This window comes from Hermetia illucens, chromosome 1 (genome assembly GCF_905115235.1).
Source record: "Hermetia illucens chromosome 1, iHerIll2.2.curated.20191125, whole genome shotgun sequence".
Lineage (NCBI taxonomy): Eukaryota > Metazoa > Arthropoda > Insecta > Diptera > Stratiomyidae > Hermetia > Hermetia illucens.
The window spans coordinates 22079270-22093281 of NC_051849.1; the positions used below are offsets into that span (position 1 = coordinate 22079270).

The following is a 14012-nucleotide window of genomic DNA, read 5'->3' on the forward strand; positions in this document are numbered from 1 at the left end:
GTTCCAAAAGGACAACGCTCGGCCTTACACATCTTTGATGACGCGCCAGAAGCTACGGGAGCTATACATTGTATAGTCCGGACCTGGCACCAAGTGGTTACCATCTCTTCCGGTCCATGGAAAACGCTCTTGGTGCTACGAATTTGGCCTCAAAAGAGGCTTGCGAAAACTGGCTATCTGAGTTTTTTGCAAATAAGGAGGGAGGATTTTATAAGGGGGCGATAATGAAGTTGCCATCTAAATGACAACAAGTTTGCGAACGAAACGGCGCATATTTGACTTAAATCGGATAATTTTAAGTATGTTAAATACAGCCTGAAATTTCTATCACAAATACGACATTTCTTTTTCCTCAACCCAATATAATTCCTACTGGTGATATTATTCCAACATTCTGTGGAGCGACTTTTCTGCTCCGCTGCAAACGCTTTGAACGGATGATGATTTCTTTGAACAGATGATGATTTATCTGATTTTTTTGATGACTTATTTGATTTTTTGATAATTTATTTGAATTTTTGAGGATTTATTTGATTTTTTTTTAAATTAAAAAAAAAACCTGTCACAATTAAAAAAATCATGATTTTTGTGGACTTTGATTTTGACAGTTTTCATCAATTTATTTTCAAAGTATTTTTGTTTTTATTCATCTTGTAGTGCCGGCTATGAAATATGAATAACTTTTATTTAATAAAAAGGAAAAAACGATAATTAAGCTTAGACAAACTCATTGAAAATGACAAAAACAGATCAGAGTTTTGTAGTTGAGGAGTCTTATTTGTATAGTACGTACTTTATATGCGTAAAACAGAGGCTGCTTTGTCAAAAGTCACTATATTTACCTGTATCTCAGCGATAAGAAACGAACAGATGCATTTGTTGCTCCAGAGGATGCTAAAGATTCAGATTTTCCACTGTTTTACTAAATAATATTTCTGAAAGGAACAAAATGAACAATACCTGAAAACAAAAAACATACTATACCAATCCATGGATTCATTCCAGACAACTGAAACCTTGCAGCCTGAAAACAGAAAACAGCTGAAACAAAAACACAAAACCGCTGCAACTGGGAACCTAGGAATACCAACCAACCCGTCGAAACCAATCAAAAAATCAACGAATGAAGAACAAAATAGAAATCCAACTTGGTCCGCTGAACTGAGTCCCGGGAAAACAATGAACCCAACCAAATAAAATGAAAACCAATAATTTTTTTTCGAAACTAAAGCTTCTTTATTTTTGAATATGTTCAAATTGAGGTGTGGTGTTGTTTTTTCTCTATCTTTTTTTAAAAAAAAGTGTTTTTTATATTCTTTTTTATAATGTATAAAATTCGGATTTCTTAATTTCTTTTTCTTCCACTTTAAAAATGTATATAATAGAAAAGACTTCTTATAGGTAAATAGTAATAATATAATAATAGATAATAATAATAAAAAACGACTCAACAAGACACATAACTATACACTTACATAATAGTACTCTTCCTATCTTCCTATTATTACTAGCTTTATATGTTCTTCATTTCGGTTTCTGGTTTAAAATAGATTTATGTATTTATATATGTATATATATTACAAAGAAAGAAGGTAAAACTAAATTACTTCGGGGACAATCTAGGACTTGTTATCGTTTTTTTGGGTTTTTGTTTATTTTTGTGATTTTTCTTCATTTCTTGGGCGAATTAACTTTTATCAACAAATCAAATTGTTTCAATATCAAATTACGAACCTAATCAGCTTCATTTCACATTTCCAGCTTCCAGAGCATTATTTACTTTACAAGTTAAACGACGATATCCGCGGTATGTGGCAGGGTTTGCAGTGGAGAAAGTGCGGATGAAAGTTTTTGGCTTTCCTCCAATGAAGGGACCTGGACCACTTATTCCCGTGTTTTGCGGTCAAAATATTTTCCTCAGAGTTTCCTGGCATTTGTCATAGTCTCACTTACGCTTAAGAGTTCTTTATTGCCTACTAAATATTAAGAAATGTTAAAAAGTGATGACAGTTGGTGGGCGTACGCGGCCGGCGCCTGTACACTGCCACTCGTACCAAATGATTTGTATCTGACGCAAAGTATTTTACATTCCGAGGCAAAAATAACATTCTTGTTCCTGCGATAGGATGCAACGAAACTATTATATAAAGGACATATAAAAAGTACAAAGTAAAAAACTTAAGATTACTTCTCGTAAAAAATGTTACTTCCGCAGACGTACGGCCCAAATGGATTTCAATGTAATCTTATATAGTGTGTATGTATGTACGGATTATCCTTATATTTGCTTTAATATTTACTTATATAAATCCTTAAAATTTTTGCTATTGCAATCAAATTCTAAATGACTACCTGAACTGGACGACTGGATGTCATCCATTTCATAGTAATTGAGATCATCGGGTGAATTTCTGTAGCAATTAGTCGCTATCACATTACTAACACCCTGACGTGCTGAAAGAATCCTTTCTGTGTCGTCCATGATTTGCGTAGACAGCATATCGGGTGTGATTGCTGTGCTTCCGATATTCATCACATTTGAATTGTTAAAAAAAAGATTTGGACCGAAAGGGAAGGTATCCACACCTCCGTTGCTAACGCCGACATTAGGGATGGCAGGGGCTATCGTAAGGGTGGCATGCAATTCATGCGGCGGTATTGACATAAAATTGCTAGAAGTCGACATTCTGGCCGGGCTGGATCTACTGGCAGGATTTAGATTGGCATCGTTTACAATATGTTTATGATCGTCCTCGCAGTTATCCTCTGTGTAGAAGACGCCTGTGCAAGGACTAGACGTGCCGACTCCCGACATGTCACTGTCAGTTATAAAAAATGACGTATTCTTTTGCATTTCATCATCCAAAAACTCACTTAGATCCAGAAATTGGTCATCTATTGGTAATGGTATACTATTGGGACTAATTTCCGAGAGAATCGCATCGTTTGCATCACCAGACACCATTGAGTTGTCTTCGATAATTCTTGCACTTTCTGGCGAATTGGGTTGATTGAATTGGAATAACTCACCGCAGTCCGGTGAGCTTTGACCGCGCAACAATGAATCCCAGTTGATCTGTGATTGTGGTGTGAGCATATTGAAATCCTCATTGTTATTTGTGTCATTTTTGCTTTCTGTCTTGATGGGAGTCGCGACAACGCTTGTATTACTTGTTTGACTGGTGGTACGCTGTCTTCGGTTACTAGATGAACTACTATTGGCAGTGCTGTTACCTTTGTTGCTACGTTTTAATGATGTTAAACCAGAACCATTTACACCATTTTGTGGATTTGGAGACGATGCCGATGATGTGCCATTTGAAGTTTTCTGATTTTTCACTTGCTTCTTCCTGGGACGATATTTGTAGTCGGGATACTCTTTTGAATGGAGTTTACGTAATTTTTCGGCCTCTTGGACGTACGGCTCTTTCTGTTCCTTTGTAAGAGTTTGCCATCGTGCACCAAGAGTTTTTGAGATCTCAGCATTATGTAAATCGGGAGTAACCTCGCATATTTTACGACGCTCCATTTGACTCCAGACCATGAAAGCATTCATTGGACGTTTAATATGACCCGGACTGTGCTTCTTTGTCTGAAAAGAGAAGAAAAGTAATTTTAACAATAAGTATCTATCACAGGAAAATTATTTAGATAAAAGTATTACATTTTAAAGAATCAAATTTGCTAATACTAATTTTTAAGTTTATAACCAACACAATGATCCCCGAAATCTAATTCAACTTCCTCCAGATCTTCTCGACAAGCCTACACTTCCACTTTACCGGCATGTGTTTCTATGGTAGTCCACTCATCGGCCATACTAAGTTCCATTCCCTAGCATAGTAACCCTTTCTGAATATGTGACCTACCCACTGTCTTCTAATCAATACATCCACTGGTACTTAGTCCGCATGCTGAAGCTGCTCTCTTTTCGAGATTTTGTTGGATCAGAATACACCGAAGACACAGCGGAGACAAGTATCTTCGAGTAACATTGGCAGTCACTTTCCCATGCAACAGAACAGAGAGAACATTGGTGCGAAACTACCTAAATTTTATACAAAACAGCAAACGCGAATTCACCGCAGTTAATACGTCGAATGATATCAGATGGAATGTTGGCGTTATCAGAAACAACGCTGCATAGATGAAAAAATTGCCATATGTTGCTCAGGTAATAGCTATTAGTTTCTCCGGAATGCATCTCCTGCCAGGCCAGCGGAACGTAGATGGCGGTCTTATGATACCCGTAATGCATTCTTCCCGCCCCCCCCCCCTCGATTTCCAGATGAATTGAAGCAGAAGAATAGATATAACTCGCCGGTCACTGAAGCCGAACTGATCTTATGGCAGACTCTGTGGTCGTACAGAGCGTCATCCGTGACAAGACGATAGAAACTGCAAACCTTTCAAATTTCTAACTTTTTTCGTTGTGTTCCCATCCCATATTCAAGAAAGGTGTTGTCAGAATCCATACCAAATTATTCATGATAGTCACAATGCATCTTGAGAAAAACTTTGCTGGACTGTACTCAGTTGCTCATAGGAAGTTTGTTTCTCCTCTACATAGGTAATCTCCTTCCTTGCATGACACTGCACTATCGAGATGTTCTTCATTGTCAGCCGGAATCTCGTAGTGAATATTCTGTCTGACACCGGTTTACAGGACATGAGAACTAGTAACAATACAATAGTATAGTCACGCAAGAAGGAGCGGAGTACTCTCCTCTTCAGCTACACCGCGAAATGCATTTACAGAACTCCGTTAACAGCTTTCCCCCCAAATTTGTCTGTATATATTCCAACCCCTCTATTTCAAATTGAAATTCTTTCCTAGTATTTGGAGGATCCACTGATATCCTGCCCGATCTGTACAACAAGTTCCCCGAAAAAGGCTTGAGGAGTTAGCTTGTAACTAAGCTCATTTTGAAGATGAGCAAAATTATTTGTGAATTCATGGTGTTCCTTAGACCAACTACAAGCGTGATCCAGAAAAGGGCGTCCGATTTTCCTCGGTAAAAGGACTTGCCAAAAAAGACCAACTAACAACTGGTGGTGATTAGAAAAACATTTTATTTCGTACCGGTTGCCCGCATGTTCCTATCTTCATTTATTCCCGCGGAGACATTCGCTGAATTATTTCTGACTTCTAGCAAAAATAAAGAAGCGTGCGGCCAAAATTTACCAGGAAATTGCTTTTACCTACATGAAATATCCTGCGATGGGTGCGGATGTTCAATAGCTCGTACTCATTTGTTATCAAAAGAAAGAACTGACATCGCAGACGGACTACAGAACGAATAGATAAGCAGAGAACTCGTTGGGAATACTCAAAATGAACATTGGATCTGACTTTTATAATATAAACGACAGAAAAATGGCGAATTTTTTGCTGTTCATGTCTGTCAGCTCCATCAAATGTGCCCTTCTGAGAGCGAGTTCAGGAAGATGGGCCCGCTCCACTAGAACTTCAATTCTATTTGATGGCAAAAATTACGTGTCTTCATTATAGCTTCGGATCCGGAGTTTTTACAGGGGCTCAAAATAGAAATTTGCATGCATAATTTCCATCCCAAATCCTCATAATTTTCACGCCGGGTTCGGATCTTCTTTCTATGATCCTGAATAATGGGGATTATGATTATGATATGCTTGAGGAAACGAAGATATGGGCAATTAGATGGATTTCTCAATTGAAAAACGCAAATCCTCTGCAGGCATTGAAAGTCCCGAACACTACAATCTCTATCAATTAGCGTTATCAATTTTGACTTTATTAGTCGGTATCGTCTAAAAGGGAATCCAACAAGCTTCTAGCAATAGCAGGAATATCGTCCTTCTCCTCAAATGACAGAAACTGAATCATATATTATCATTGCATAAAAGGTATGATGACAAGGGAATCTTTAAATAAAAATGGGAAAATTTTGCTCCAAAAAATGTCAAACATTGCTTCTAGTTCCTAAATCCTTTAACAACAGGTTTTGCGTACGCATTTATCTCAACATTCTTCCGCGCATAGAATCTACCAAAAAAAAATTACAATGTTAGCTTCTATATCTATAAATTATTTTGAGCCATGGCTCCTTTTTCATGAGCGGCACGAATATACACACTCATATTTTGGACCTTCCCGTGCAATTCATTTCTTAGCTGTTACTTTCGCATGATTTGGCATGATCTTTCAACCTGATATCTATGTAAAATGGAGCTCCTCCCGCACAGAGCGCATTTCTCTGTATCGTAACTATTCGCCTGCCTATCCAATCTCTCCATCATCCATCTAATTGCCCATAATGATAGCAATAGCATAGCAACAGGGTTACTCCCTGTTGAGTTCCCGTCGAAGGAATTTTAGAAGAACCGGAACAAATGGTAGTCAAATGATGCAAAGTTAGATGAATATGGTGGATTTTGCAAAAAATCCCAGCCAAGTCGAATTATTTCTGGGGAGCGATTATTGGGGTGTCATAATGGAATACAACACCTTTGTGATGTGTGACTAGTTCTGGGAATTTCTGTGGAAATGCTTGATCCAGTTTCATCAGCTGCGTGCAGCGATCATTCTTCCCTGAGGAAGCAGTTCGTAAAATAGTACACTGCAATAATCCAATTATATGGAAAACAAAATCTTCTTCGAATACAGGCGGGCCTTCGGGGTGGCATTCAGCCACTCACCAGCGGTTCCCTACGATTTCTTTCGCCTATTATACTTCTATCGTTCGGTCTTGCCTGACCAGTACCTTGATATCATTTAAATCAACCTCGGTGGATCGACCACTGAGGGGTCTTCGAGACTCATATCTCCGGTACGAAATTTGACAAACCATTTCTAAGCAGTACGTTCTGATAAGGCATTTTTCCCGGTATACACCGCATATCGCAATAAATAAACAACCAGGAACAATATGCTGCCGCTTTTTTTAATGAAGTTTAAATTCATGTCTTCCCATGAGCACCCTGGACTGTTCCTATCCTTATAAGTCCACTCAGTATAGTTCCCCCAATCGGTCCTCTTTCTTTCTAGGTGACATGACGATGAATCGCAGCGTCTCTATTTTTTCCCTGGTCAGCTTTTCCATTGTTTTCCAACTCAATATGGTCCGCAACCCAGAGTATCCAAAGCCAAATGTATTCAGTGCTCTGTTCCCATATCAAAGTTCACCTGGTTGAACCTGAGTGGATTGATAGCCCACTTGTTGTCGGTTAGGGTTTCAATACTCTGCCCCCGAGTGTTCCTTTGGAGATTAAAATAGGCACCCCCTTCCTGGTGTTTAACGGTACAACATTTAATAAGCTTTAAATTTACATAATTAAATTAAGATACTTTCAAAAAGTTATACAAACATCTTTATTAGGAAAAAGCATGATGAACAATTTATTTTACATAACTTAGCTGGACTTAAAGGTACAATCCACCTTAAATCCAATGACACAAATAGGGTAATATCTCAATTGTTAGACAAACAATATCTTTTTCTTCTTTCACATGGTCAAAACCTCGATGCGACCAGGTTTTGGATCCCTTAAAACCATTCCATCAAAACTAGAAAGTGCGCTAAATACTTTCCGCACGATCGGTTTCCTAAAGACTTACAAGCATTTCTTTCATTGTAAGAAGTATTTCACGATAAATATCTGGCTGGATCGCAATCACAATAATAGCAGTCACTCTAGAAAAAGTGATCATGCACCACAAAAAAAAACTTAAAAGTTAGTGAAAACATTACCGTCAAGATCGTTTCATAACTTATTAGATTTAATGATTTTAGATCGACGGCGATTGTCTCCACTGTCGCCTTTTATGGACCAAAGCCGTTTACTGTGCCTGATCTTTAAGATATCGAGTAAATCCCAGTTTCATGAACAATTTTTACTGTGATCACCATGACCTTATAGTGGTAGATGTTTGTCGCTACAGTTTGTGTGGCAACTATAGAAAATGGAGCCCATATTCAGTCTGGAGTGAGTTACTTTTGACAGAGTTGTAAAGCCTGCGAAAGAGCGTGTTCTCTTGCATGATCACTACATACTTCCAGGGTTTTGTACATGCAACCCATATACAAGAAAACCTCATCCTCATCCATTTTCAAAATAAATTTTTAAGAATCTGTCAATGCTTTAATAAGCATAAAAAAATCTGTCAGTTCCCAATTTTGAGCCGTTGACCATAACCCATTTCTCGTTACACAAACTTCACGATCGGGACCATGTGCATACTGAAAACCAAAAAAAAAACCTTAAAACATCTGAAAAAGCGTCTCATAATGAATACATCAAAGTCACTACGCCTATTGTTTTATAACAAATTCAAAAAGATTGTTTGCATTCTATTTTTGCTGCTGTCGCACGACCAAAATGATCCAAGGTGCATCAGAACAGAGAACCCGTACTAATCCAAAGAAACTACTCAAAAGATTGCATCGAGGCGATCAGAACTGCATTGTATGAGTTTAGATTGAAGATCACGTTCGTGAATGGAAAACAATTGACTTGAAGGTGTCTTTTGAATTCAGTTTGACCTCGGTAGAGAATATAATGCAATTTGATATTATACCCGTGTAGTTTGATCGAGACCTCCCGCGAGATAATATCACGTCCAAGTGTTCAAAGATCATTCGTATTACCTTTCTTAGTTCTGAATGATTATCCTTCCAGCTGCACCGTATTTAGCTGAAAGACATTCTATCGCAAAATCGACTAATTCACATTTAAATATCAAAACAATTTTCATTATGATAAATGATTTAGTACAGCGATTACTCCCGTTGTTTCCCTGTCTCCTTCATGGCAATAATTGCAAAGTCCTGCCCACCAGAAAAAACATTTTAAGGTGTAATAAAATCACACCGCAAATGACGGTAGAGATAATTATCTTAAAATACTGATGGGGATCATCCGTGGTTGGCGTGATGATGATGAGGATGACGACGATCTGCATCTTCATGATCATCATCATAATCAACGTCATCGTCGTCATGATAATTTAAAAATCTTCACACCTTTGCAATCATTTTTGCACGATATGCAATTATCTTCATTTATTTAAACAATCTAAAATGCAATGCCAAACGATCACTTGGCCATGCAATTAACAAATAAACGATCTTGACAGAGAGTGGATTCGAGAGGGTAAACATGAAATGATGAAGCAGATGATTATCATGAATATGTTGCAGAAAATGGTTGAAGATATTTGGAGTAATTTTGAGTGAAACAAATTAAGGAAGGAGAGTATAATTAGCAGAGAAAATGGAAGGATATACCAATAAATAGATACCAGAGCTGAGGGAGCTATCATTTCATCCGATCTACCGTATAAAAAGTTTGGAGCAATTCCGTCATTCCACTTAACCAAAAAATCTTCAAAAGGACGAGTTTAATCTGGCATCCATGTCTAGTTAATCTGGTACCCTGGGGATCCCATTGCCCTCATTCTATTGAATGACTTAGCCTACATAATTTATTTTGTCTTCCTCAACTTTCCTCAGAGGTAGCACTTGCATGTTCTTCTGTACACCTTATTCCTTACAAGCTAGATGGGGGCTGCTTTTAGGGTTGAGAATAGTCAACTTGGGACGGCGTTTGATAACCTCCTATACGTCCATGCCTTTAAAAAATGACACTCAGGAGCCTCCTCTTGTTTCAATCTTCATTCTTAGATTCTCGGATAGAAATGACATCAATGTCCTAAAACTTACTTCGAGCTAGACTTCACGTAGAATTACGTTCATTACTTTGAAGAAATAGCTCCAGACATAGTTCGCTCATCGCCTTACTTAGCTTATGAAGGAAGAGTTCTCTTCAGAAGCGTTTAAAAATACGGACCCTTGCACAAGAAACTGAAACTAATCACACTTGAAATTAGCCAATGTTCCAAATTGGCAGAAAGATTTTCGCTCCGTTTTGGTTTTTTTAGTGTGTACAGATGCTGTATTTCGGGAACCAACTGTTCCTTTCTTTAGTGCGGCGCATTATAAATTTAAGGAACCGAATACACACATCATACCTTCCTTCAACGTGTTGTACTCTCGATGTAATGTTTTGAAGAATGGAATGCAACGCACTGAAAAAAGGAACAGCTGGTTCCCGAAAGGAAGAGTTGGTTCCAGAAATTCAGTTCAACAAACAAAAAATGCCTATAGCCGAAAAAGGAGCAATCTCTTTTGTCTTGAAAATTTAAAAACTAAAAATGGTTTCCTTGTCCAAGCTTCCTGTAGGTGTCCTTCGCTTTTTGTTTGAATGTGCCTTTTTTGTAGAGGCGGAGAGACAAAAACTCCCAAAAACACAATGGACGAGAGAGAGTTGCTGCTGGTAAAACAGGGAGACAACCAACAAAAAAGTTATCAAAGCTTCTCTTTCTTAATACTTTTATTGTTTTTTCAGACTATTACTTTTTCCATTTTAACGTACTGGTTTTCATCGCACATCTAAAGTAGGACAGGCTTTGTATCTCAATTTTTCCACTGTGATTCTCTCCTACTTATAGGACATTTTGTGTTCATTATTTTAGGCTAACTTGACACAAAGGTCAGAGCTGCCGTCGTACCTACTTGTCCATTTAAATCTCGGTCGAAGCAATAATCGAAGCCACTCATGAAACCTCGGCTGACCAAAAAACCAGTGGCGCATTGCCTGATTTCATCCCTATCAATTTAGATATTCCATAATAGATCGTCTCTTCAAGCATTGTGACATTTTCTACATCAAAATAACCACCGATGTTGACTCGTTTCCCAAGACCCTTTGCAAAATTTCAGAATAATAATAGGTCGTTCGCATGAAATCATAGGTGTCTGCAGATGCTTGTCATTGTGCATGTCCTTCCTGAGTAGAGCTTAGTACATCTTTTTCATTTTGCCTTTATTTTTGACGTTTCGGCCGACTCTAAAACCTTTCTTAATCGCCATCGGATCTTTTTCTAAAACGCTTGCTGTCCGATAATCGAGCTAATCTCCTTGAGACGAGCCCTTTTCCCATGATTTCATTTGTATTCTACCAATTATTTTCGAAGGCACCAAACTTCCATTGTGTTTTTGGGAGCTTTTCGAAAGAAATTGTTTACTGGTGTCACGAAAATGAGTGACTGACATTACAAGTAACTTGTTATGATCCGATTTGTCGGGAAATCCATCGAAAACTTCGCAATAGTCCTTCGAAAATTATAAGCAGCAGCAAGAAGTGGTTCAAGAAAGGCCCTGAATCGACAAATAACTATCTGCGTTAAGTAGATTTCATCACCTCTTGCATCGACGCGAATACCCTCGGTCTCCTCACGGCTGACCAAGACCTAAGGATTCGTGTATTGTTTGACAAGTTAAACATCACCAAGGAGACCGTTCGAAGGATTTCACATGAGAATTAAGATATGTGAAAGATTTGCCGAAAAATGGTGCCATCACTTTTTACCTATGAACAAAAATACAAATATCCCACATTCAGAACAACAAGAGAGATTAGATTAGTCTTGTAGCTGCCAGAGATGAAACTTGGATATTCGATTACGACTTCCAGGCTCGTTAGCAAACTCAGCAGTAGGTGACAAACAGTGGAGAGCGGTGGGATATGGAAATCGCAATGGAAGCCAATGTTGATCCATTTTTCGATATTCATGGCATTATTCATTGTGAATATGTTCCTGCCAACCAGATGGATTGAACAGTTCTGTGTTGGTCTTCTGGAGTGGCTATAGGCAGGTACTTTCCATGTGATGCCCAAAATGACCAAAAACAGTTGGATTTTGCACAACTCGGCTTATAGAGTATGCCTTGATCAATGATCCAGTCTAACATTTCAGTATTTAATGACTTGGACTCTACCACATGCTGCCTCGCACGAAATTTTAACACTTTTCTAACTTGCAGCAGGGGCTAGTAAAACCTCCGTCTTGTGTTCCGCCAACTCTAACGGATGTAATATCAGCCATTCATTAATCAGATCGATCGATGTCTTACAGGCTCAGACAACATCCTCAAAAGATTTGTCTACTACAACAATTGCTATGTCGTTAGTAAAACCAGTAAGGGTTGCTTGTTGAGAGAGTTTGGTATTACACCACTTTCGAGAATAATGGGTCCTGCACCGATCCTTGGGGCATACCGCCAGTTATCAGATATTCAACTGGGCCTTTATCGATGCTATAGAGGGGCTTTTTCTCCACGAAAAAGTCCTTATTGATTGGTTGAATATGCGCATGCGCATTCAACTGACTTAGAGATCTTTTAATCCGACAAGTATTGTATCTCGCCTTCCTCTGTGCAGTTTCCTGTTAGTTTCTTTTCGCTTGCAGGCATTTAGCACGCAGTTGCCCCATTTCTTCATTCAACCGGCGTTATTTCTAGGACTTGGCACAGACGCATCACAGCCAGCAAAAACGTTACTGAGAATTTGCTTAGATTTTTCTTTCGCCGTATAGGTAAAGAAGTGGAATTTTCCTTAAATTCCTTAGTGAACATTTCCGCGCCAAACATTTTGGAGCTTCATTGATTCAACCGACATGACCTTATGTCTATATTTTCCTGTTCTCTATTCTACTAAACAGTGAAGTTTCATGGTCGCTATATGTGCAGCGCTTACGTACTCGTCAGGACATTTTTTGTACCATCTAACTGCTTACCAAGGCATCATCTCTCACTACGCTTGACCTCCTTTTGTGGAACGTATAGGTTCTGTCGATATAAGGAAGCTCAATGTCCAGCAAAGAAAATAATTCCAGCAATATCAGCTCCCTGTCATTAAAAATTTTGCTTTTCCACTAGGTGCAACATGCATTGAAGTCTGCTACGAAGACAATGGGTGATCGTGCGTTGTCGCCCAACACTAGTTTATATAAGGCTTGCTCATATTCCCAGTTTAACATGCTTAGCGGTGCGTAGCGCCTCTAGACTTGAACACCGTAATGTTATCCAAATTACGCCCTATCCACTTTTGCCGGTAGTAGACACCGAGTTATCTTTTCCTCTGTGTAATTCGTTAATAATAGCCATGTCCTCATAGAACTCTTGGACTGACTGCCCTAAAAGTTCGTATGTGGTCACAGTCAATGACCTTTGGCTAAATAAAGCTCATTTGCTTTTTGCTTTTGGGCTGCTTTTCGACAGCGAGCGTAATCATCAAATCCTGCATCTTTGCACAACATACGTTATGTAAGATCTGGTTATGTGACTGATGGTCGTTCATTTAAAACTGATAGCAAAAAAATATTTTGGCCCAAATCTTACAAACAATCCCTCCTCCCCACAGGTCAGATCCTTGGACTCCACAACTGCATCGTAAGCAAATTACTTCACCCCAAACTCTTTACGTAAGGATCTGACTGCCAAGTTCTAGTAGATGAGCGTCCTTTAGTCGTGAATTTTCCGGAGCTCCAGGAGAGATTCTCCCATTTAGGTCCCTATGATTCTTGTGACATCATCACCTAGGTAGCTCAGGATCAAATCTTCCTTGATCTTCCGCGAAATTTCTCGACTTCATCCAAGTATTTGTTTCAACCTTCTGGGATTTCATTTGTTAACCCGATCCCCAATCCATACATCCAACTCCACTCACTACTGGCTTTTTGGAGCCTCTGTACTTTTTTCGTGTTAGAAACGACAATATGTTTGTCCTTCGCTGCTCCTCTCTATGCCCTCTGCAGTTTTCCACTCCGCATTCATTTGAGCCCTGGTTACATTCTTTTGGTAACAGTGAGTCACCGAAAGAGTTTGTAACAGTCCTACATTTACTTTAAATTGGGCCGACCATTCCCAGGCGGGGATATATGCCATTTTGTTAGCAACAGAAGAATGTTTACGGCAAAAATGGAGGGGTCGCACCATTCGAATCTGTTCCGAAAGTTGGGTAGCATTTTCAGCACTAAATAGGTGCTGCTAAAGCTTGGCCGACTGAACGAAACATTCCTGATGTGAGTGCCAACTGACAGATTGGCCCGCCAAGGTTCTGGATATACAATGGTAGGGCCTGAACCAGCTTTTGGCATCCGGCCGTATACTGTAAAGTCTACTCTGAAGGGG

The 14012-nt window shown here is 38.9% G+C and overlaps 1 protein-coding gene across 1 annotated transcript in view; it reads right to left on the bottom strand.

The window, feature by feature from the left end:
- Window positions 1–1212: 1212 nt before the first annotated feature.
- The window catches only part of LOC119650292 (putative transcription factor SOX-14), a 341739-nt gene continuing 328939 nt past the window's right edge, over window positions 1213–14012 (bottom strand). The window contains exon 2 of the mRNA XM_038052928.1: window positions 1213–3592. Within this exon, the coding sequence (XP_037908856.1) occupies window positions 2297–3592 (1296 nt within the window). The 3' untranslated portion in view covers window positions 1213–2296. The remainder of the gene's footprint in view (window positions 3593–14012) is intronic.